This window comes from Filicampus tigris, chromosome 15 (genome assembly GCF_054856515.1).
Source record: "Filicampus tigris isolate MCC_2025a chromosome 15, RoL_Ftig_1.0, whole genome shotgun sequence".
Lineage (NCBI taxonomy): Eukaryota > Metazoa > Chordata > Actinopteri > Syngnathiformes > Syngnathidae > Filicampus > Filicampus tigris.
In genome coordinates this window covers 14,789,015-14,811,756 of record NC_141231.1, presented here as the reverse complement: position 1 = coordinate 14,811,756, position 22,742 = coordinate 14,789,015, and the positions used below count along the sequence as shown (strand labels likewise).

At 41.3% G+C, this 22,742-nt stretch overlaps 1 protein-coding gene across 1 annotated transcript; it reads left to right on the top strand.

The window, feature by feature from the left end:
- Window positions 1-55: 55 nt before the first annotated feature.
- On the top strand, window positions 56-16,978 carry LOC147135692 (lysosome membrane protein 2-like). The gene is made up of 12 exons (XM_086053886.1): window positions 56-414; window positions 6,264-6,421; window positions 8,138-8,285; window positions 8,368-8,559; window positions 9,148-9,239; window positions 9,596-9,715; window positions 12,427-12,605; window positions 14,330-14,448; window positions 14,918-14,991; window positions 15,074-15,125; window positions 15,575-15,727; window positions 16,806-16,978. The coding sequence occupies exons 1-12, from the start codon at window positions 292-294 to the stop codon at window positions 16,914-16,916; spliced, it is 1,521 nt and encodes a 506-aa protein (XP_085910012.1). The 5' UTR covers window positions 56-291; the 3' UTR covers window positions 16,917-16,978.
- The last annotated feature ends 5,764 nt before the right edge of the window (window positions 16,979-22,742 follow it).

Below are 22,742 nucleotides of genomic sequence, written 5' to 3'. Positions count from 1 at the left end.
TGTAGCCAATGAGCGCTCGCCTTACCAGACCCTGCCCGCCATACAAATAAGCGGGGCCTCACTTTTAGTGAACCCACTTTTAAGGTCGCGCTCCCTCGTCTATTTACCGTGTCAAATCTCCTCCTCGGCGATCCATTAACTGCACGCGTAGCTAGTTAGGAAGAGTTGCAAAAACTTCCAGAAACTTTTTTTTTTTTTCGGGCTACTTTTCTTGAAGGAGAAACTTGAACAACATATATAACTTTATTTATTATTCTCTTTTTTTGGGGGGGGACGTCGTCACCTGCGAGCATGACGCGGAGGTCGTGCGCCATCTACGCGGTGGGCGTCATCAGCGCCACCCTGCTCATTGTGGGCATCGGCCTGATCGCCTCGCAGGCTTTCCGCAAGCTGATGCACAACCGCCTCAAGAAGGTAACAAAAACAAGCGTCCACTTTTGTTCCTCTCTTTCTTTTTTGTTTGTTTTGAGTCTTTTTTTTTTTTTTTTTGTGCACGCGTTGCATTGCATTGCTGTACGACACGAACGCTGCGCTTCCGCTGTGTGCAAAGCGGATGACAGTTGACGGTTGACAATGGCGGGGATTGTGTGCCAGTGGGGCCACTTGCACAGAGTATTAATCAGGTCCATGCACTTAAAAAAAAAAAAAAAAGTATAAAATACTTAAAAATAACATACAAACAAGCAGCTTTACGGAAAATGACTAGCCACCTCGGAGACGATTATTTCAGTAAAATGCTTAAAGCATATGACATTTGTTGTACTTAAGTATCAACATTTTCTAATATTATAAATACTTTGGTGCTTATTTTTATTCAAACTCAGAAATGGGAGAACAGCTCTTATTAGCTGCAGACAGCAGAGTTAAAAAAAAAAAAAAGAAGCAAAATAGAAACAAATACAAAAACATAGAAAAATGTGCAATAGTTACATATGTACAGACAGTAAATATAAAAGTATTCCAAAAAATGAGTGTTAAGTGGTTTTGCATAAGAGAAAGAGAGAGAGAATTCAACGTAATTTTGCGACTAAGGCAAAGGATGTACCTTTTACCATTCATGTGCATGAGTGAGTTATTCATTACACATGTCAACGTAATTTTCACTAGTCATAATTCCAGTTCAAGATATTTTTCAATTCACCTCAACTCAAGATAGCGACATGTGGCTTCTTAGATAGCTTCGAATAAGTTTTAACAAGGTGAAATGATGCGGTAGATATCTGTAACTGGAACTGTGACTCATCTTAATGACCTTGCAGAAATCATCTCAAACTGGTGTTAGAGATATCTGCAATTCAGTCGCAAATTTGTGAAATTCCTGCGATTGGCTGGCAACCAGTTTAGGGTGTCCCCCGCCTACTGCCCGATGACAGCTGGGATAGTCTCCAGCACGCCTGCGACCCTTGTGAGGAAAAGCGGTATAGATACTGTAATGGATGGATGGATTTTTTTTAATTCACCAGCGGATCGCTAAATAAATGAAATACAGTATATGTGATGAGAAACCTCATACACTTGAGTTACAAAAAGTGACGTCAGATAAAGTTGCCAGAAAAAATTAACAGCAACTTAAAGTATAGACAAGTAAAAAAAATTCTACCTGAAGCGGAAGTCAGTAATTTTTTTTGACTTATATTCTATGTGCCCCCACGAGTCTCTATGGTATTCTGATTAATAACTGTGTTTGCGGTATAAGAATTAAGAGTAACGCACCGGTTTTCAGATATTTCTGACATTTTATGTTAGCGACGCCCCCTACTGTCGACTAAAATTGACGTCAAAGTGCACACGCGAATGACTTCCCAGAAATTTCACCAAAAATACAAACCGAGCAGTTATCGCTTTGACTCATTTTGCAACTGTTAACAAATAATGGAAGTTTGAAGCACGAAGTGAGAGTACAAAAAAAAAAAAAAAAAAAAGTGATGATTGGTATTCTCAGTGCCTTGTGCCTTATCATTACGTCCAGAAGTGGTTGAGAGAAATTCCGTGTCCAGGAATAATTTCGGGGCCAGGCCACCATGACTTGTTTGTGGAATTGGTTGGTATTTTTAACACATGATATCAAAGGATCCACAGTCAGCTGCTTAGTGCAAACTGAAAAGAACATATTTTTTTGCAGTGTTACGCAATTCCCCTTTATGCACTTTGTTTGAAAGGCAATGCCAAGCGCTCATTTGCTGTAACTTTGTTTTCGTCAGCTCAATTCGCGTCCGTTAATGATGGTCCCAACATTTGAAGCTTCAATGTAACATAGAGGGCATGCTCAGTTATCACTATACCTACTTTTATTTTGTTCGATTTTTATGGCAGAGAAACCTTTCTCGTACAAATATTGGCTGTTTTGACCTTGTTATTTGTAAGTTTCGGAAAGGCTACAGACTTGCATACAAATTCCGGTCACAGTTGGAATGGAACTCTATTGTAAACTAAGGCCCTTCAATACTAACAACTTTGAAAGAGTGATGGTCATTCCCATTGAATTTGAGGCAGCTCAAGAGCAAGTCTTTGAAGAGTTGAATCCAAGTCAAGACCTGCTGGACTTTGAAGGGTTGAGACAAAGTCAAGAATGCGAGACCAAGTCAAGACCAAGATTTTGAGGATTCAAGACCAAGTCAAGCCTGAGACAACATGAGACCAAGTCAAGACTCAAACCCCAGAAGAACACAGGCCAAGTCAACGATAAACAATCGATTCTACACAATTAGCAGAATTCTTAAAGTAGAGAGAACAAGTGGCTAAATTTGCCTTTCAAACAAATAATTAGGCTAAGTTCAGTCTAAATGATCGTTGCAGTCACCAGTATCTGTAACCTTTCTTGTGCATTGACATTAAGTTGTGGGAAAGCAGTTGGACAAAAAGTGCATGTGAAAGTCACATTTTACTTCCCTCAGGAAATAGGGTAAAACAGGCAACTCTGTCCACTGACATTTTTGCCCTAAATGGTTCTTTTAACGTCCCATTAAAAAGGCTTGTTGCTTGTTGACTGTCATTTGATTGACACATTAAAGCAAACACTCATATCGTTATGTCTTTATAGTTGAAAGAAATTCCTTGGCAAGGCACCGATTCCAATCTCTTTTTTTCCCTTCCCGTCACGGGGGTGATAAGGGTGGAAAATAGGGCAGTGGGTTGCTACTTGGACATGAGTGTGGGTTGCTTTTAAGGTGAACCACTAGATTTCACTCAGTATCAGGATTGGCGAAACTGGTCAAGAATGTGGACACTGCTCTTTATATTGCTCCTGGTACAGAGATCCGTCTTAAGTGTCAGGAAGCTTTGGGTTCCAGTGGCGGGCGGTGAATTTGGTACCTGGGCCTTCTTGGGATTTACCCGACTTAATCTGCCTTTTGTTACCACTACTATCACAATCGCAATTTTAGAAGCTGTCAGTCTTCATTTTGCCACATACATCTCCTGGAGCAGCTCAGAATATTAATCCGACAACATGATTTCAATAAATAAATACATAAAACCATGTTGACTAGAGATTCTGATTATCAGTGTTGCCTATGACAAGTTTTGCTCTGACCAAGCAATTAGCGGACAGGAAATGCTTTGGACAGAGGGTAAGATGGCTGGCCTTGTGAGGACGAATTTAGAAATCTAATTGGTCAAAGAAACAATACGATTGGTACTATAGTTTTTGGTACCTAGGCCGGCACTACTAATTCTGATGGCCCTGGGTAGATTATATTAACATGGCAGAACATAGAGGCTCAAATCTTAATGGACAAAAAAAAAAAAAAAGCAGTACAGTCAAGAGAACAGCCGCAAAATGAAGCTAATGGACTGTTGGGATTACATGAATACATACAATTTAGATTGTAAATATAGATCAGTGCATCTGATTGTATTTAGGCCAGCAGAGAAGGCCTTGCTGGCCCAGAAGGCCCACCACCAGTGGGTTCTGACGTAAGAGCTGATATATTTTGACATTACGCTCTTCAATTCTCACACATTTGCTATATGCGGAGGCAGTGAAATCTGACACTAGCCACGATGCTCCGGTGACGCATTGCTTCGTTGAGGAAGCAGGCAGGTGGCACAATGTAAATGACAAAAGTTCCCTTTGAAACTCGAGTAAAACACGCTTGACGTTTAACGTACCAACGACAAGTTGGCTTGCTTGGTAGTAGCACAATTTATTTCAGGGGGCTCTCATTCCAGGAATACTTCCTTGAGTCCTAAGCCTCTTTTGCCACAGCCAGCGTTGGGTAAGGGCTTGATCCTTGATAGGAGATTGGACATTTTACAGAGGCGAGACGTCATGTAAAGCTAACGGTAGACTTGCGAGTTACGTTGTCGTCGACAGAGGTGGGCATTCCGTCAGACTGACGGACCCGTCCATCCGAATGACGAGACGCCTTTGAAAAATGATGGACTGACATATGACGGAAGTGGGTTTTCATCCATTATAGTCACGAACGGTCCGTCAGTCTGGCGGACGTTTTTTGGGGGGGGACCGACCGACGGAGCAACGGACTTCTGACGGACGTACAGTAACTGACGATTCCAATTCAGTTCGTCACGAAAAATGACGGACTGACGAATGACGGGCGGGTACCCTGGCCGCTGACGGATGACGGATCAGCGAAATTGAGTAAAATGCCCACCTCTGGTAGTCGAGACCACATAAACTGACTCAAGTCTTTGAGGAGTCAAGACAAATTCAAGACGTTACGGCGTAGAAGCCAAGTTCCGTCAACTTGTGAGTAAATTGAGATGAGATCAACGTGATTTCAGTGCTTTTTGTGCCATTTTTGTTTGTGTTGTGCTGCGACATTTTTCGAACGTAAAATCGGTGCCTCGGCTAATTAAAGCCTGGGAAACACTCGTCTATGGAACCCTCTGCAGAAAACCCCCCCCCAATAGTTTCAACGTTAAACAGTCTTTATGTTCAATTGTTTCTCAGAAGATTTCAAGAATATCCTCTGGCTGTGCGTTATTCATGCCTGTGTTTTTCTCCCGTCTCGACATCAAAGTGGTAGCAGCGCGCCTATTTGCTTATTCACCTGCTACATGTGTTTTCAATCGGGGAGTGGCGTAGATGAGAGGGCTTCTCTGTTCCTGTTTTCCATGCAGTATTTCATGTCGCATGCTGGGAGGGCGGCCATGTTGAATAGTCCGGTGGACAAAAAAAAAAGCATGAAAGGACAAGCGTCCGAAAAGAGCACGCTCTGCCCTCCTCAATCCAAGGTGACAGCTTTATTGTCCTTGACCACTTTGTCAACGTCTGTCTACGGATGAGTAGAACAGACGCCAGAGAAGAAGGGTTCCCAGAGCGCTGGGGACACTTTGGCGCACTCTCCTATTTGGGGTTAATTTACGCCCAGGCTCTACTTTGAACAAAACTGACACAATTAGGCCAAACTGAGATTTCCACCTCGTGTTGTTGGAAGACAAACTGATCCTCCCCCCCCCAACCCATCTTCGCTTCCTTCCCGCCTTCCCAGTGTTTTCCAGTTCCTCAAAAGATCCCTGCGGTGAATCATCGGGATCGTAGTCCACGAGCGCAAAGCATTTTGTGGCATTTGAAAACTACGGGAGAGTTGAGCTTTGGCGCTGCTGCTGCCGGTGGAGCTCAGGCCTGAGGAATGCGGCCCGGATCATTAAGGTTGCAGTCCCGCGCAACCATTAGGAGTCCAGCCTTATGAATCACATGATCTGTCAGTGACTCTCCCCGAGTGCCTGTCGTCAATGGCAACCGGCTGACAATGGAACTATGGAGGGGTCTCCCCTAATACCATTCATGTGCATGGCCAATGCTCTTGTCAGACAGAGGCACCCCTCCGTGGCCCCCCTAAGATGTTTTTGTTCTCTGGGCTGTTTTTGTTAGGAACACACCATCCAGACTAAAACGTGAGGCCACTTCTTCTTAACTTGAAATGTTGTCACTTGCAATTTCAATCAGCACTGTGATGCCTAATCATATTTTGTTGTTTTATTACTACTACGCCACTTTTTCGTCCTTCTAAAACTTCACCCTTTATCAATTGATTTAAACTATTGCGAAGCTCTTCCAAAGTCAAAATGCAGCAGTGCCTTCACTAGTGACTTTAATTTCAGGCACCTGTAAATCAAGGTACAACTGGGTAGCAATTCTGATTTTAGCATTATAATTCAAATGTATAAAATTGACCAGTACCCTCATTGATATCTCACATCATTTCTGTTCAACAGCAACGCTTCTGTAACTTCTACAGACTTAGCACTCTGAAGTTATTACTGCGTTTGTCAGCTAACTTAAGGTGTCTTAACAGGAGATTGTTTTGGTGGAGGGTAGCCGCGTGTTTGAGTCATGGAAGAGGCCCCCTCCTCCCGTCTACATGGAGTACTTCTTCTTCAACGTCACCAACGCGGATGAGTTCCTCGCCGGGGCCAAGGCGGTCGTCAACCAGGTTGGGCCCTACACGTACAGGTGGGGGCCAAGACTTAAAATCTGCATTTTCTTATGGAACCAAAAAGTTGGACTAACCTAACAGTGGCTATATCTTAATTGTGCAACTTGGACGACCCCCCCAACCCCCCCCAAAAAAACATTATTGTGTTACTTAAGTCATATATGTAAATCCAGTCCTACCATACTCTTATCAAGCGTGGTTGTCAGTGTAGTATGAGGAGCAACCTAGAAATGGACATTTTGACTTCAGGGGGTGAAGACCAAGTCTTTCTGAAGTTGAAGCTGAGTCAAGACCAAAATAAGAGCATACGAGACAGAGACAAGACACAAAACCTTCAGGAGTTGGGATCCAGTCAAGTCAAAGACTTTTACGAGTCGTAACCAAGTCCAGAACAAGATGTTGAAGAGATGAGACCAAGTCCAGACCAAGTCTTTGCAGAGCTGAGCACGAGTCAAGACCGAGACTGTGGCATATAAGACGGTCAAGACCAAGGCTTTGAGGAGTTAAAACCAAGTCAAGACGGAGTCTGTGACTAGAGACCAACTCTTTGATTAATGTAGCCCTTTGGAATTCCACCTGGCAGTTTTACCTGAACGAAAGGTGCACCGAAGTAAATTTGTAGTATTTGCATAGTTTTGGTCTCTTTTTGAAGATAACACTTTGAATGGAAGTTTGAATACATAAAAGAAGGCCGACCCACAGCCTTCTTTTATGTATTCAAACTTCCATAATTCAGTGCCAGTAGCACTTAAAAAGATTCTGACAGTTGAGGAGAAAAATTCAAAGTGTTCAAGAAGAGACCAAAACGATGCCGATACTCCAAATGGTTCAAGTACAGCATCGAATTTACTTTGGTGCACCTTTCGTTCAGGTAAAACTGCCAGGTGGAATTGCAAAGGGTTAAACAAAGTCAAGACAGATAGGATGAGACCGAGTCAAGACCAAGACTTTGATGAGTTGACAGAAAGTTGAGACCAAGACTTGAGGAGTTGAGACCAAGACAAGGCCAAGTTTTTCCAGAAATTTTTAGATCGAGATGAACAGGTTGAGATCAAGTCAAAACGAAGACTTGGAGAAGTTGACACCAAGACCACCCTGAGACCGAGATAGGTACAGTCTAGAGACCAAGTCAAGAGGTCAACTTGTTTTAAGGAGTCGAGGTCAAGTCAACAAACAATCGATTCCCAATAGGCGATAGAATTCTTAAAGCACAATGTATGGATTATTGTGCTTATCAATGGACCACACACAGAAAAGTGTTAAATTGGCTGTTGATTGCTCAAAGCTGAAGTAACTGACAGGGGATGGTCAGTTTCTGCTTCTCATTTTTTGTAATCGATTGAGCATTTTAACTTTGTTTTGTAATACTTCTATGCTGAGTCAATTGTGCAACCGTAGGTTCGTTCCTCTTTGCTGCCTTAAATAAATAAATATCAATTCACATTGCAGCTCCCATTTGTAATTCATAATTCCCGATATTGCGTCGGCAACCTGTCTAGAGCCAAAGCGGCTAGTAGCTGCAGGCAAAAGCTGAAACACTGTAGTATCCCGTCACGACTGAATTGTGTCATCCAGTCAATAAAAATGACCAAAAAGCTGAATTAGTTGCTGAAACAAGTGCGCCGAGTTTTTTGAGTAACAAGCGATCACTTTTATCGATTTTGGGCTTTTTAATGCGTGCCAAAAGTTGAAATATCTTTTTTATTTATTTATTTTTTTTGTGTCACGCAAAGGGAGTACAGGTACAAGGACAACGTGAGCATGGTGAACGACGGCAAAATGGTGTCGGCGTACAACACCAAAAGCTTCGTGTTCCTGAGGGACAAGTCTGTGGGCGACCCTACGTTGGATATCATCACCACTGTTAATATACCCGCTTGGGTAAGGGAACATCAACGACAACAACAACAGGTCATTGGCCACCGCGTCTTCTCGGCTCAGGTCCGCCTCCTTCCTTGTGTAGGCGGTGATGAACAAGGTGAAAGGGAGCTTCTGGAAAGCCTCAATGGTGTCCATCTGGATGAACTCCATCGGGAGCGGCCTGTTCACCACTCGCACCGTGGACGAACTGCTGTGGGGCTACGAGGACCCCCTGCTGGCTCGCGTGGCTCCAAGCGATCCAACTGTCGAGACCACTTTTGGTCTTATGTACAAGGTAGGCAAATATTTACTTGACTTAAAGGGGATAGCAACCCACACATATATTTTTTTCAAGAATATGCAATAATAAATAATCGCCATCGCAATATTGTGGGAAATGACTGTTAGCTAATATCATCGTATTTCTCTAAATCGTTCAGCACTATTCCAAACCCTCCCACAATAGGTGATAATCCACATTTTAATGACCGTTCTTCCAGTGTAAATAAACAAGTGCATCAATGACGTAGCTCTCCTTGCCCACATGCGAGGGCATCACGGTAAGTATTCGGTAAAAACCCTTTGAAACGATTTTGAATATTAACTCATTCACTGCCATTGACGAATGTACTTGTCCAGCCATTTAATCCCAGGAATTTATATTTTTTTTTCATTTTTTTTTCAAACGGTAGGGTAAAAGAGGGTATGAAAATGTCTGGCAGTAAATGAGTTAAATATTTGTTTTGAACTCAAATTCTCCCACTTTTTGATCCACTTGAGGAGGGCGATTTTTGTCTTGAGTATACGTAATTTGTATACGTAATTTGAGGAATTACAGTACGTGTGAATTTGTTCCCCCCCCCCCCCCCCCCCCGGCCCCCAGAAAAATGGAACCAACGACGGGGAATTCGTCTTTCACACTGGGGAGCAGAATTACTTGGATTACGGCAAAGTGGAAACATGGAAAGGTCAAAGGTAACACATTCCTCCCTTATTTTTCTTGGGCCAGAAGATTCGCTCTCGAATATTACTTCAGTCAACTTCTTTCTGCTCAAAAATAGACACAAACTCTGTCTTGTTTTTTTTGGGGGGGTTTTTTTTTTTGTGTGTCTGGATGTTTGCCCTCAACTCTGAGGACAGAGCACCCTGGTAGCGTAATGGCTTCTTGGTGTCTACTTAACGCCTCATTATCAGCTGCAAATGTCTTGTTCTCCTTTCAGATCTGTATCATCAAACACTTCCCTCCAATTTTGCGCCACCGACATGATACGATAGGAAATCTCGTACGAAACCGTTAACGGAAACGGACGTCTCTCGGAAATGTTTTGCAGGCAGCTGACATTCTGGAACTCCAACCAAAGCAACAGCATCAACGGGTCCGACGGAAGTGCCTTTCATCCTCTACTGAAAAAGGACGAGCGCATTTATATTTTTACCCCGGACCTTTGCAGGTATTTCATCGCCCCCGTCGCCTGTGTTAAATTGAGAGAATTTGGTTTTGTTCTTCTTTACTCAGCAGAGTGGTCATTATTTGTCTGCTCACCCACACAAAAAAAGTGAAAAAAATAAAAAAAAAACCTTGGCCCTGGATGGAGGTTAGAAATCAACATGGGATCAAGCGTGACAAACAAACCCAGAAAAATAACTTTTACTGTGCTCTAGGAGTGATTTCTTCCTGGAATATGTCTGACTCATACTCTTTTGGAAACTACAATATTTATGAGATACCACAAAAAAAAAAAAAAAAAAGGTTACAATTGCCTACATAAATAGCTTAAGCTGTATACCAAAAACTATGATCCAGAAAAAGTTTGATATCATTTCAAATTCATTTTATAACATTGCCCTTGATAATAAATGGCATATTTTCGGGGAAAAAAAACAAAAAACAAAACATCGGCAGAGGAATTTTTATATGTCGAAGACTCCACTAACAACTCTAGCTAAACTTTGCTCCTACCTGACATTTAAAGCTTGTTTCGCAGTCGAGATACATCACTTCAATATACAGTTGAAACTTGGCTCACGACTTTAGATTTGCAACCGCAAATGTCCATAAATCCAGTTAATGTTTTTCACTTATATATATGGAAATGCAATGAATCTATTCCACTCCTGAAACCAAGTTCGCAAATCGCAAATAGTGCATATATATTGGGTTTTTTTTCTGAGAATTTTTGAAAAAAAAAAAAAAAAAAAAAAAAAAGGATTAACCAGATCATTTGTGGCCCAAGGTTCAACTGTACTTCCATGAGGCCAATTCATATTTAGACAGGGCTTTGGTACCATCTTATTAAGAAAACCACAAAATGATGCATTTAGTCGAGCTTATCAGTTAAGGGCAGAATATGTGGGGGATATTATTGACTCTATGGCATTTTTCCATAAAATGTAAATAACATCTCAGTTGCAACAAGCTTGACTGAGGAAGTTGTGCCGTTGCGCTCACCGATGATACGCAACTCTTAATTTAGGCGGTAACCTTCACCCCAAAAATCTTTTTGTCGTATGCGGAAAGAATCTGTTGACGTTTTACCTTTGGCCCAGTCTGGGCGCGTGCCGTCAACCCCCCCCGTCCCACATGTTTTCAAAACACTTTCACCCACTTACTAAACTCATTGTGGCTGCACGCAGGCGAGCCGTGTTATGGGAACTAAAGGCTCCTCCGTTTCCTGTACTTTTTGACCATTACATGAGAGGAAATGTCCCGTTAAGTCCGGCACGGATTTGTTTCACACGAACAAAGTTTGGCTACCGATTACGTTTTAAAAACATGTATTTGAATTGACATCTGGAAAAATCCTTTTTTGAAAAAAAAAAAAAAGAAAGGGACGGCAATTCCCATTTGGAACCTTTTGGCCTTCGTACTGACGGCTGAGCCACAAAAGCCTCAAGATGCTGATGAAGTGCAGACAGGTGCGAGTGGTCCGATAGCTGGCTTGTCTTTTGGTTATGCTGGACATAAATCACTCTTCCCACTGCGGCCATTTACTCCATATAAAGCAGAACCTCGCCCCAGTCAAACGTTAAACCTACTGAAAGATAATAAAGGAATATCGAACAACATTTTCACTTGTATCAAATCAATTATCCCCATAGAATCAACTGAAAAATACATCACAATTTTTGTTACAATACTGGCAGAGGTGGTTTGGGTTCATTGGTCCCCCCCCCCCCCCCCCCCCCGAAATATGACTAATATCTGCCAGGCCAGATAATTGATTTTGGGGTATTTTCCGATTTTTTTTCAGGAATTATTTTCTGCATTTCCCTCCATTCGCCATCAAGGGCGTATAATGAATGCTCATCAACATTTTCTGAAGAATATTTTGGGTTTGTAGATTTTTTATCCCCAAGGATAAAAGTCTAGCTCCGCCACTGATACGGTGGTGCCTCTATTTATTAAAAACAAATATAAAAACAAAATAATACATAATTATCTTTGCATGAATTCACTCTACACAGTAATTTCTTCTGTTCTTCTCTCATCGCTCGGACGTCAACCAGCGTCACAAAAGAGATGGTGTTCCACTCTGCTCACTGCTCTTGTCTTTTAAACTTCCAGAAAATGTATTCGCAAAGTATCATTTTCCAAAATTCTCTTCTCGCAAATACGCCGCAAGGCTTTTTTTTATTTCCCCTGGTGTGTCTCGCAGAGGTCAAGGGAAAGGCCGTTACAGTATTGTTGCAAACTGGCAAACACTGTATGGACTCTTTTGTTCTGACTGAGAACCATCAGGATTCCCTGGGAACTGTTCAACATACTGCAAGTCCCTCAGAGGTCACCATAATAACACACAGTTTTTTTCCGTCTTTGAATCATTTCAAGTTCTCGCTTGAACAGAGCAGCTGCAAAAGTGGACCTGCCAAGCAGTAATTCAGAATGCTAATAATCAGACTTTAAACTTTCACTGAGGTGACTGTTAAAAAAAAAACAATAAACTACTGCAATGGTTAACGAAGCTATAGAGGAAGTAATCAAATCCGTTGACGCTGTTCAAAGAAAGGATGGGCCTTATAAGGTCCCCGGTAACGACCGATTCCCGTAAAAAAATATGATCCCGAAAACAGCTGTCGCAATGGTATCAAAGTGAAACGCCCGCATCGTGACAAATTTACAAGTCAAGAGGAACCTCGCTCCATTGACTTTTTGGCCGCACAGGTCCATCTACATGGAGTTTGAGAAGGACGTAGAGGTGAGAGGCATCCCGGCATACCGCTTCACGCCGCCACGTTCCGTCCTGGCCAGCAAAGAGGAGAACCCGGCCAACGAGGGTTTCTGCGTCACCCCGCGCGAGTGCCTGGGAACGGGCCTCCTCAAAGTCAGTCCTTGTCGGAGAGGTAAACGACCGTTATCTCTGTTTATGATCGTCTCGTGGTCTGTTGCGTAAACAGAGCACGTCAGGCCGGAAATGACGCCCACATGTCCCGAAGGAGGACAATGAGCTTGGATACAGTCTGGATTTATCCATTGAGGAAGCAATCGGGACAAAAAAAATCAGAGTGTCACATTGTAATTGGTGCGACTCTTACTCTAATTGAAGTGAATTGTATTGCATCGGGATCACACCGGAATGGGAGTGAATCTGATTGCATCGGATTGTATTGACGTTAGGACTGAAGGGGGGAATTATATCGAGATTGGAGACAATTGTGTTTCCAGGTAAACTGGATCGAATCGTATCACATCGTCATTAGAGTGAGTCATTTTGCATTTCAATAGGAGTGAATTGGATCATCATATCAATGGAGTGATTGGCAACATAATTGTAGCAAATTGTATTGCCTGGTCATTGGAATGAATCATATCGAATCATACGTTATTGGGGTGAATCACATCGCAATCGAATCACATCGTAATTGGAGTGCCTCGTACCAATTTGTAATGGAATTGAATCGTATTCAAGTTATATTTTAATTGCAAATGAATCGTATTGTGATGTAATTGGAGGAAATTATATCGCAATTGGAGTGGGGCGCAAGGCATTGTAATCGGAGTGAATTGTGATCGCATCGTAACTAGAGTGAACTGGATTGCGTAGGAATCGTATTGCATGGTAATTACATTGATTCATATTGCCTCTTGATTGGGAGTTAAACATCACATATCGGGAGTGAGTCACATCGTAATTGGAGCAAATCGCGTCTTCATTGGAATAAATCGTATCACGTCGTTATCGTGGCTTGATCGGAGCTAATTGTATCGCCTCGTAACTGGAGTGAAACAGATCTCTTATACTTGCCGGGAATCGTATCGCGTTGCACCAAATCATAATAAGAATGAATCAGATCGAATCATAAATTGTAGTGAGACGTATCAAATTATAATCGGAGGGAATCGCATCGCATTGTAATTGGAGTCGATTTTAAGGTCAGGTGTCACTTGAGTCCACCAGTAAGAATATGTGTTTGCGCATGCTAGAGTGACCTTGGCGGTTGTCCGAGGACTGTTGCCAAACACCGGAGCAGGAAAATTCTCACCCCTGCCCCACTTCACGAGCACTTAGCCACGCCGCCGGCGGACATTTGCCGCTTGTTGTTGTGCGATGGCGCAAAGTCAGCAGTGGAGCCCAGCCAGGTTTACTCCACTCGGTGTTGTGTTTCCTGCTTGAAACAGGCCGGGTGGAGCGTATCATTGGGTCGCAATGTCTCTTGTTGACAATAAGTGGAAGGAACTGAGCGGAAGTTGCGAGATTACAGGTGGCTATCGCTAATTAGTTCCACATCAGCATGAAAATCAACTTATCAGCCTATTGTGTCTTTTATGACTCCAAGTGGCTCATTGTCCTGGGACTGCGCTCCGATAAAATCTTCGACCTGGTACGGTTCTGCCATACCACAGGATTTTCTGAGAACCGCGACAAAGCAGACGCGGGGTGTAGAAAAGTCAAACAAACGTCCGTCAAACGGCAAAGACAAAGGAACGATCTGACGTTCTCCTGGGGCGGCCGCACAGCTACATTTACGTTTTCCGAGCAAATCTGTTCAAAATAAACTCTTGTCATTTGATGGAAAGCAACTTCTTTCAAAAATAAATGGAGTTATTTCCCTTCTTGTTTCTCCAGGTGCTCCAGTCGTGGCCTCTTTTCCTCATTTCTACCTCGCAGATTCCAAATATGTGGCAGCTATCGAAGGAATGTCCCCAGAGAGAACTCATCACCAAACCTACCTCGACCTAAACCCGGTAGGACAAGACTAAAATTAGTCTGGTGACTTGACTCACGAGTGCCTCAACTTACACGTATTCGTTTTTTTTTTTTTAATAAGTGGCGTATGCTTGGAGTGGAAGATTTAAAAAATAAGGACACCAAGTATTGTGCAGTAATGTGATCTCATTTCACAAATGACTGTTCAACCTTCTTTCTTCTGTACAACCATACAAGTGAAATGAATTTAAATTTAAATTAAATCCCGAAAGCTCATGAATGAAAAGTCTTTAAGTTATAGTTACTTTTAGTTAGTTGCATAAAATGTCTGTGGTCAGTGGTCTTTATCGTCCTGGCTGTGACACGGTGCACTTGCATTGCTGCGCCATCTAGTGGCCCAAAGGTAACAGCGCAGGCCTGAATTATGCTCTGTTTAGCCGTTTCATTACTTTCTCGCTCTAAAAGAATGGATGGATGGGAAGCTGACATCGTATTTTCCATTTACAGACCACTGGCATAATTGTACGTGCAAACAAGAGGGCACAGATCAACATCATAATGAATAGGATTTCCGGATTCCCGTAAGTATCGACAGTATGCGTGCATTTGGGTGTGTTTTTTACCTATGTAATATCACAAGACTGTCTTTCCAATCCCTATCAGGAAAACTAGAGCTCTAAACGACACCATCTTCCCCGTCGTGTTCCTCAATGAGGTGAGAAAACTGTCAGTAAGAACTTAAAAGTAGAAATCAACCCAAACCTGCCCTGAGCAGTTGTGATGTCATTTTCAGTCGACAGAAGTGACAAAATGGCCGCCCCCTGAGATGGCTAAAAACGGGTGGATTAACTGTTATTCCACAAACGCAATATTTATCAGAATGCCTTGTTTCAACTAGTGGGCTTGCATAGAATATTCTTGGAAACAATGTTTGGGTTGACTTCTGCTATAAGGTAGAACAAGAAATAAAATTAAAATGGACATCACAATGTAGTAGAATGCATTTAAGTGCAGTCCACGTGTTTTCATAGATCCGTGAAGGAAAAAAGTTGAATCGAAAAAAAGCCACCGATTTGTTTGCATGATTGTTGTAATCCGATTTGTTTAGGCCACACTTGTCTGTTGGAATTTTGAATTGACGGACGTTTGCGATTGTCTCGACAGAGCGTGGTCATGGACGAGGCGTCGGCGGCGAGAGTTCACAAGCTGCTGATGATCGTCAAGGTGGTGTCCAACTTCCCGCTCATTTTCGTGGCTCTGGGCGGCATCATGCTGATGGTCCTGATCGTCCTGCTGATGCGCGAGCGCAAGCAAAAGGTGCGAGGAGCCGCCCCTCCGTTTGCGCTTGCTTTTCGTTGAACGGCTTCCATCCTCATGTGTTTTCATTGACTTTACCATGCATGTGCTGTGCCTCTGGCAGAACCAATCCACGCTTTATCTTTACTTGCGCAATGCACTATGTTTTTGTAAGTCTAAAGAAAGGTGGACACTGTAATGAGCTAATAGTGGAGTGTAAAGACGAAATCAACCCAAACATTTTTTTTCAAGACTACAGGATGTTCGATGTAAGCCCACTAGTTGAAACAAGGCATTAGGGTAAATATTGCGTTTGTGGAATAAGTGTTAAATCACCCGTTTTTAGCCATCTCAGGGGGCGGCCATTTTGTCACTTCTGTCGACTGAAAATGACATCACAACTGCTCAGGTAACGACCAAACACGGCTGACCTGTTTTCTGAAACTGAGCCATGATTGGTCGTTACCTGAGCAACTGAGATGTCATTTTAAGTCGACAGAAGTGATAAAATGGCCGAGCCCTGAGACGGCTAAAAAGAGGTGATTTTGCTACTTAAAATGGAAGTCAACGCAAATACTTTTTTTTCAAGAATAGGTTCAATCCAAGCCCACTAGTTGAAACAGGGCATTCTGATTAATTTTGTGTTTGTGGAATATAAGTGAAGCAGCAAAATGCAGTCGTTTTTAGCCATCTCTGGGTGTGGCCATTTTGTCTTGCGTCGACTGAAAATGACATCGCAACTGCTCACAACGACCAATCCTGGTTGACCCGTTTTCTGAATCTGAGCCGTGATTGGTCTTTGTGAGCAGTTGCGATGTCATTTTCAGTCGACGTCGAAATATTTGCGTCACGTTTTATAACCGGGGTACTTTTTTGGGGCACACAAAGGAGTAGGTCCCAAAAAGCGTGTCGAGTAGAGCCGGGTAGATACCGTCGGTGGAAACGAGGCTTAATTGCGCGCATGGGTGTAGTCGGCCAGGTCGACCACAGATCACCGCTGTGAAGAGGGCACTTGGAGACCGCCGTTACAATGGGATGTTTCGTGTCCGCGTGTGAAATACGTTGCAGTCCTTATTAAAAAAAGAACCCTTTCTTGCAGGCCAGCGCTGACGAGAACACGTCTTACTCTCCGGTGAGCGAAAAGGAAAAAGAAGACCCTCAAAATGGAACGTACATCGGGCTGACGCCCAAGGTGGACGCGCAAGCTTGAGAACAGTTGCCTTCAATGTTTTTAAGCAAAAAAAAAAAAAAAAAAAAAAACACTGCTAATAACACATCCATCCACACACCCGTTGTACTGAATTTGTCAGAGAAAATACATTTCCTTATTTGCTGACTTAGGAAAAATCAACCCAAATCATTTTTTTTTCAAGAATATGTTCTATGCAGGCCCACTAGTTGAAACACGGCATTCTGATTAATGTTGTGTTTGTGGAATATGAGTTAAGCAGCAAAATCCACCCCCTTTTTAGCCATCTCAGGGGGCGGCCATTTTGTCACTTCTGTCGACTGAAAATGACATCACAACTACTCAGGGAACGGCCAATCACAGCTCGCCTGTTTTCTAAAGCTGAGCCGTGATTGGTCGTTACCTGAGCAGTGGGTAGTTGTGATGTCATTTTCAGTCGACAGAAGTGACAAAACGGCCGCCCCCTGAGCTAGCTAAAAACGGGCGATTTAACTCTTATTCCACAAACACAATATTTATCAGAATGCCTTGTTTCAATTAGTGGGTTGCATAGAACATATTCTTGAAAAAACATGTTTGGGTTGACTTCCTTCTTAACGAGGCTGCCAATCACAGATGAAAACATTTAGAGGTGCAATCTAAAACATGACTGAAATGGGGTTGGGATCAATATTTCAACTTTAGACTATTTTCTTTTCGAAGAGTCTAGACAGGGAGGGAAAATGAACACCAATTCAGTATTAAACCGCACACTTTGCAAACAAAATGTTACAAACCATTGTTTTTGTGCCTAAAAAGCTTTTTTCTTTTTTTTTTTTTTTTGGTATGATGAGTATTTGGAGATGCTTAACGTCCTCTCTGGAATAAGCCTCAGACATTAAAAACAAACAAAACAAAAAAAAAACAAAACACTGTACATTTTGTAAAATAAGAAAGTCCTTCTCATTTTTTTTTCTTGTTGTAAATGTTCATGTAGAAGTGTCCAAATGAAGAAGTTGTGCTCTGCTCGAATGGGTCAAGACTTTTATCAAAGCCCCCTTTTACACCATACCTGTAAACGCTGGCATTTTCCTTTATCACTGTTCTGTATAAACGGCACTGACCCAGAATGGAGGACAAAGTGGAAATGGCATTTTTCCACCTTCTGTAGTCTTATCAAAAAAATGTAACAGAGCCTGTGTATAAAGCCTCTTTTACACACTGCTTCTAAAATGCATACTTTTTTCCATCTTTTTGCATGTTGCTGTTGTGTATAAACAGCACCAGAGGTGGGACAATGACTGCCATTGATTTTATTCCGCAAAGTTGGGACAGGGGCGCAAAGTTGAACCCTGACATTCACTTCTCTCAAATTCAACGCCTCATAATTATTTGATGTCATAGCACACGTCATCTAAATCAGTGATTCCCAACATTTATTGAGTCAAGGCACATATTTTACTCACAAAAAGTGGGTTTTCCATTTGAAATGTTCAGGATGATCCTGAAATGCAATAGATGACATTAATTTGACCTTTCAATGCGCATCTATCTGTTCAATGTTTTAGTCATTTTGGTGCAACTTGCTGAATATATATATATATATATATATATATATATATATATATATATATATATATATATATATATATATATAATGGCAAAATTCACAACAGCTGTTTGATCCATGGACTAATACATTTCCTGGTTCAATTACAATTGGTATTTAATCGGTCTTCATCATCATGCTGTTCACACTTTGACACGAGACCAAGATGACACCTAACGAATGATCAACAGTACGAGTAGAGTTGTCCCGATTCGATCACTGCATTGGAAATTGGGGACGATTACGTAATCGTCATCTGATTGGTATTGCCTGAAAAGTATCAGATTTTTTAAATTTTTTTGAAAGCAACAAAATAATACTGGGGTGAAAGATCTTGCCAAATGGAACAGCAATAGCTTAGTTTTATAATACACATTTACATTTACACATGCGATGGTAGTAGTGGGGGGGGGGGGGGGGGTTGCCTGCCAAAAAGCGACTTTCCCCAGACTATAGTATGTTTGGAGTGAAAAATAGCCACAAGCTTTGTCCGCAGCTCATTAAGAAACAAGGCACAGCATGAGATGTGGAAACATTTTACTTACACAGGTGACATGGCAAGCCCAAAGATACTACAAACTAAGTGTGACATAAGATTCAGCTTTAGCCAGACAGTTCTGTGAAAAAGTCAAATGCAGATAAATACTGGGTCTTCTGCGCTTCGTCGTCAAGACTGATGCTGCATGCAGTACTTTTTTTTTTCTTCTTCTTTATTTTAACACATGGTACTAATACTGTAACGTTACCACTCAGTGTTATTTTTGAAAAGGTGCGTCAATCTCCAGGCCAAACACTTCTAATGGTATAGATTTTTTTTGTTTTTTAAAAAAAAAAAAAATTTTTTTATTGTACAATGCTGCAGTGGAGCCACAACCGTAAAGGCGTCATCATTTGTGGAATTGTGTTGCCTGTAAATACTCATTTTAATGCTCTCTTCTTGCAACCAAACACAATCATGCATCAAGTGTATAGTTTTACTTGAGTTGTCTCTCAAGGCTTTTAACATTGTTTAGAGAATTTCTGCTCAGAAATTTGATTTTTGAACACTGCTGAGCCCATTTCTGCTATTATCATCATTATTATTATTATTATTATATTTTGTTATTATTATTAATTAGGGGTTGGTATAACGGTCCTTTCAGAATTCCGTTGATTGTGTGGAGCGTAATGTCGATTAATTATGTTTTGAAATGATGGAGGCGAAATGGTGTACACTAAGATTCACTGAACTCGTTTTGGCGTCTAAAGAATGAACAATGACAAATATTGTGCAATTCATTTCATAATTTCACAAGAATGATGTCCTAATTTGTTCAGGGAAAAAAGTAACATACCTAGAAAACATAAAATATATAAGAATAACATTTTATTTGACAATTGTCATTACATGGAAGAATAAAGTCATATTTTTGTAGAAGAAAGGTCAAGTGATATTACGGGAAGATGAGCTTCATCCACAAAATGGCACAACTGCTGTGGACAGCATTTTTATGCTAAATACCACACCAGTATTGAAATGGTAGTTGAGAATATTTACAGGTAAAAAATGAAGTTAAGTTACTAAAAATGAATAGAATTTTGTTTTTTGACAGTGGAAGTTCAGTGCTCATCCCTTATATTTGTGGTAATATTTGAAAGACTGTAATGTTTATTTGCTGTTTCCAATTTAATTTTAATTTTTTTTTTGTGATAAAAAAATTAATTCCTCATTTAGAGTTGGGTTATTGTAATAGTGACGATTCATGGAGAGTGCATCCTGTAGTCCAAGTTCACAATCATCACATGAATCACATCGCCACTTTTATTATGTGTGCGTTTGTTTTTATGATTTTCAAAAAACAAAAAGGAAAGCACAAAATGTGCACCACGCTGTTTGATTACGGAATGTACTTTATGATATTATCGTTATTACCATGTATGTATGCTTCTAACCAGTGGTTGTTGCGTTTTCTTGTTTTTTGTTTTGTGAAATGTTGACTTCTTTGGACTGTGTACACAAAATAAAACAAGTTAAAGATTCATACTGCAATGTTTACTATTGTTCAGCAGGTGGTAGTATGTCCCTTCCTTGGAATACCAACAGTACCTTTCTTAGCTCGTTTTTTTCTAGGTCTTAACCTGGGTTGATTGAACCGCAGCCAGAGCCAGGGGCTGACTGACCATTAAGCCCCTAACGTCTCATAAAAACGTATTCATAACGAGATATTTGAATTGAAGCAATTATTACTATTTTAGACTTAATCCATGATCTTTAAAAAAAACATAAAAAATACTTAATTCTTCACGATCATTCAACAACCACCCACAAAGGGTGCCCTTTTCATGCAATGGACTATTCAATCTTAGTGCCCCCAATTTTCAGTGGATTTGTTGTAAAAATGTTCTTTACAATAATATGTACATACGCCCCCACTAGTCTAAACACGGCATTCTGAATTAATATTGCGGAATCCACCCGTTTTTATCCATCTCAGGGGGCGCGGCCATTTTGTCACTTTGTGGCCAATTTACATTCGCAAGCAGCAAAACCTACACAATACATTCTAATTCAAAACCACAATCCATTTTTATTCACAGCCTTACAAAATAAGGCTAGGAATAAAACCCTTGAGTGGTTCAAAATAAAAATGCTACTTACCAGTGTTCTTCATTTCTTGAATATAAAGGATGCGTGTCGATCTTTCATCAGGGCAAACTAATTGTCAATAACCGGCTGTCAAAGTCCAATAATTCATGAATGGATTCATTTTCAATGGACAACATAGACATTGCATTTAATCTCTGCTGCCGCATTGTGTTTCTTGTAAATGCCTTGATCCTGTTCATAGTTGAAAAGTTTCTCTCAGACTCAGCCGTGGTCATTGGTGCTGTGATCATTTTTAGCAGTGACAGTTTCGGATAAGGCATCCTGTAAGTTGTTATAAAACAACTACAGCAGAGAGTGTTGCCAGTACGCAACTCTGAGTGACTGCACAGGGACTACAGCTGCAGTTTCGAGCTTGATTTGCTGAATTTAGTGAAAAGTGTGCTGCCTGTCCACAAGCTACACGTGCTGCTATTAAGTGATCACTCTTGAGCCAACACGGTTATCACAAGCTTCCTTCATAATCGCTGTAGTGTTTTTCCCTCCGTTTCTTCTTCTTTCTTCACTGTAGCCGCATCACACTTAACGTTTAATTGATCGTTTTTGCTCAAGTGGCAAAGTGCTAAATTTACCCTTTATCAACGAATCTATCTCATTCATATTGTTGGTTTGCTATTATTGTCTTTTTGCTCCCGACGAAAACCAAGCTAGCTCGCTGCTGTATATTGCCATCCGCCAAAACTGAGCTTGTGATTGCGTCTTGACGTCACGTCACGTATATCATTCCGATATTTTGATTGGATGATGGGCCTAGTTAATGTGGTCCCATGGCAGTCTATTGAGAGCAGTTTGAGACATGCGCACTGTGATTTGAGTGGCTCATCATTTCAACAAGCGCTCATGGGCCGGCCCTATTTCACTCCTGTTTAGAGAATTAGTTATATTATTGAACGCGGCTTTGGTAAAGCCTTTGTATTCTGCATAAATGTTTGTAATGAAACTGCCTAAGTAACAAAATTGTTATTTATTGCATATTATTAGTCTTGATAAAATGTTTTATAAATGATTATCTTTAAAGAAGACCGATTCTATTCACTTTTATTTTGAGCCTGCATAGTGCTCAACAGCGTCATCTGGTGGGGCCAGGCACCACTGGAACCAAGTGCAGTGACGTCACTGGCTCATGATCGGTTGTCGTGGAAATGCTGTGCTAAAGTATTGGCATATGTCACAGTAAAAGTGTATAGTCCTTTCACTCACTGTTATTTCCTTCCTGAAATAAATGAGGGGTTTATTAGGGTGAGGCGTTTATCCTACAGTATATTGCAACACCTCATAGTAAAGGTAACCGCTGCTGCATGGTCATGGCACTTGTTTTTGTATTGATTGAGGGAAAAATAGGCATCTTTTGGGGCGGGATGTTTATTTATTCCAATGGCTGTTAATTGGGGCTGGGTGTCTATTACAGAAGAGGCTACCATTTGAGGAAAACACCGTACATTACATTACAATGCCAACATTATTGTTCGCTCCTCCAATATTTACAAACGTCACATCAATAACCAGTGTGGAACTCAGTCGAACACAGATCTCCGCCAAGGCAACAATATCGGGCCCAGGACCAAATTGTACACGTCAGTTCAGATGAAGGTGGATCTTTATGTGGACCTTTGCA

What these genes read in the sequence shown, in the direction of transcription:
- LOC147135692 (XM_086053886.1), top strand. Translation starts at nt 292, where the DNA reads ATGACGCGGAGGTCGTGCGCCATCTACGCGGTGGGCGTCATCAGCGCC. An exon ending in CTGTTAATATACCCGCTTGG is followed by an intron (nt 8,286 to 8,367) that starts GTAAGGGAACAT and finishes TTCCTTGTGTAG; the next exon opens with GCGGTGATGAACAAGGTGAA. An exon ending in AATAGGATTTCCGGATTCCC is followed by an intron (nt 14,992 to 15,073) that starts GTAAGTATCGAC and finishes AATCCCTATCAG; the next exon opens with GAAAACTAGAGCTCTAAACG.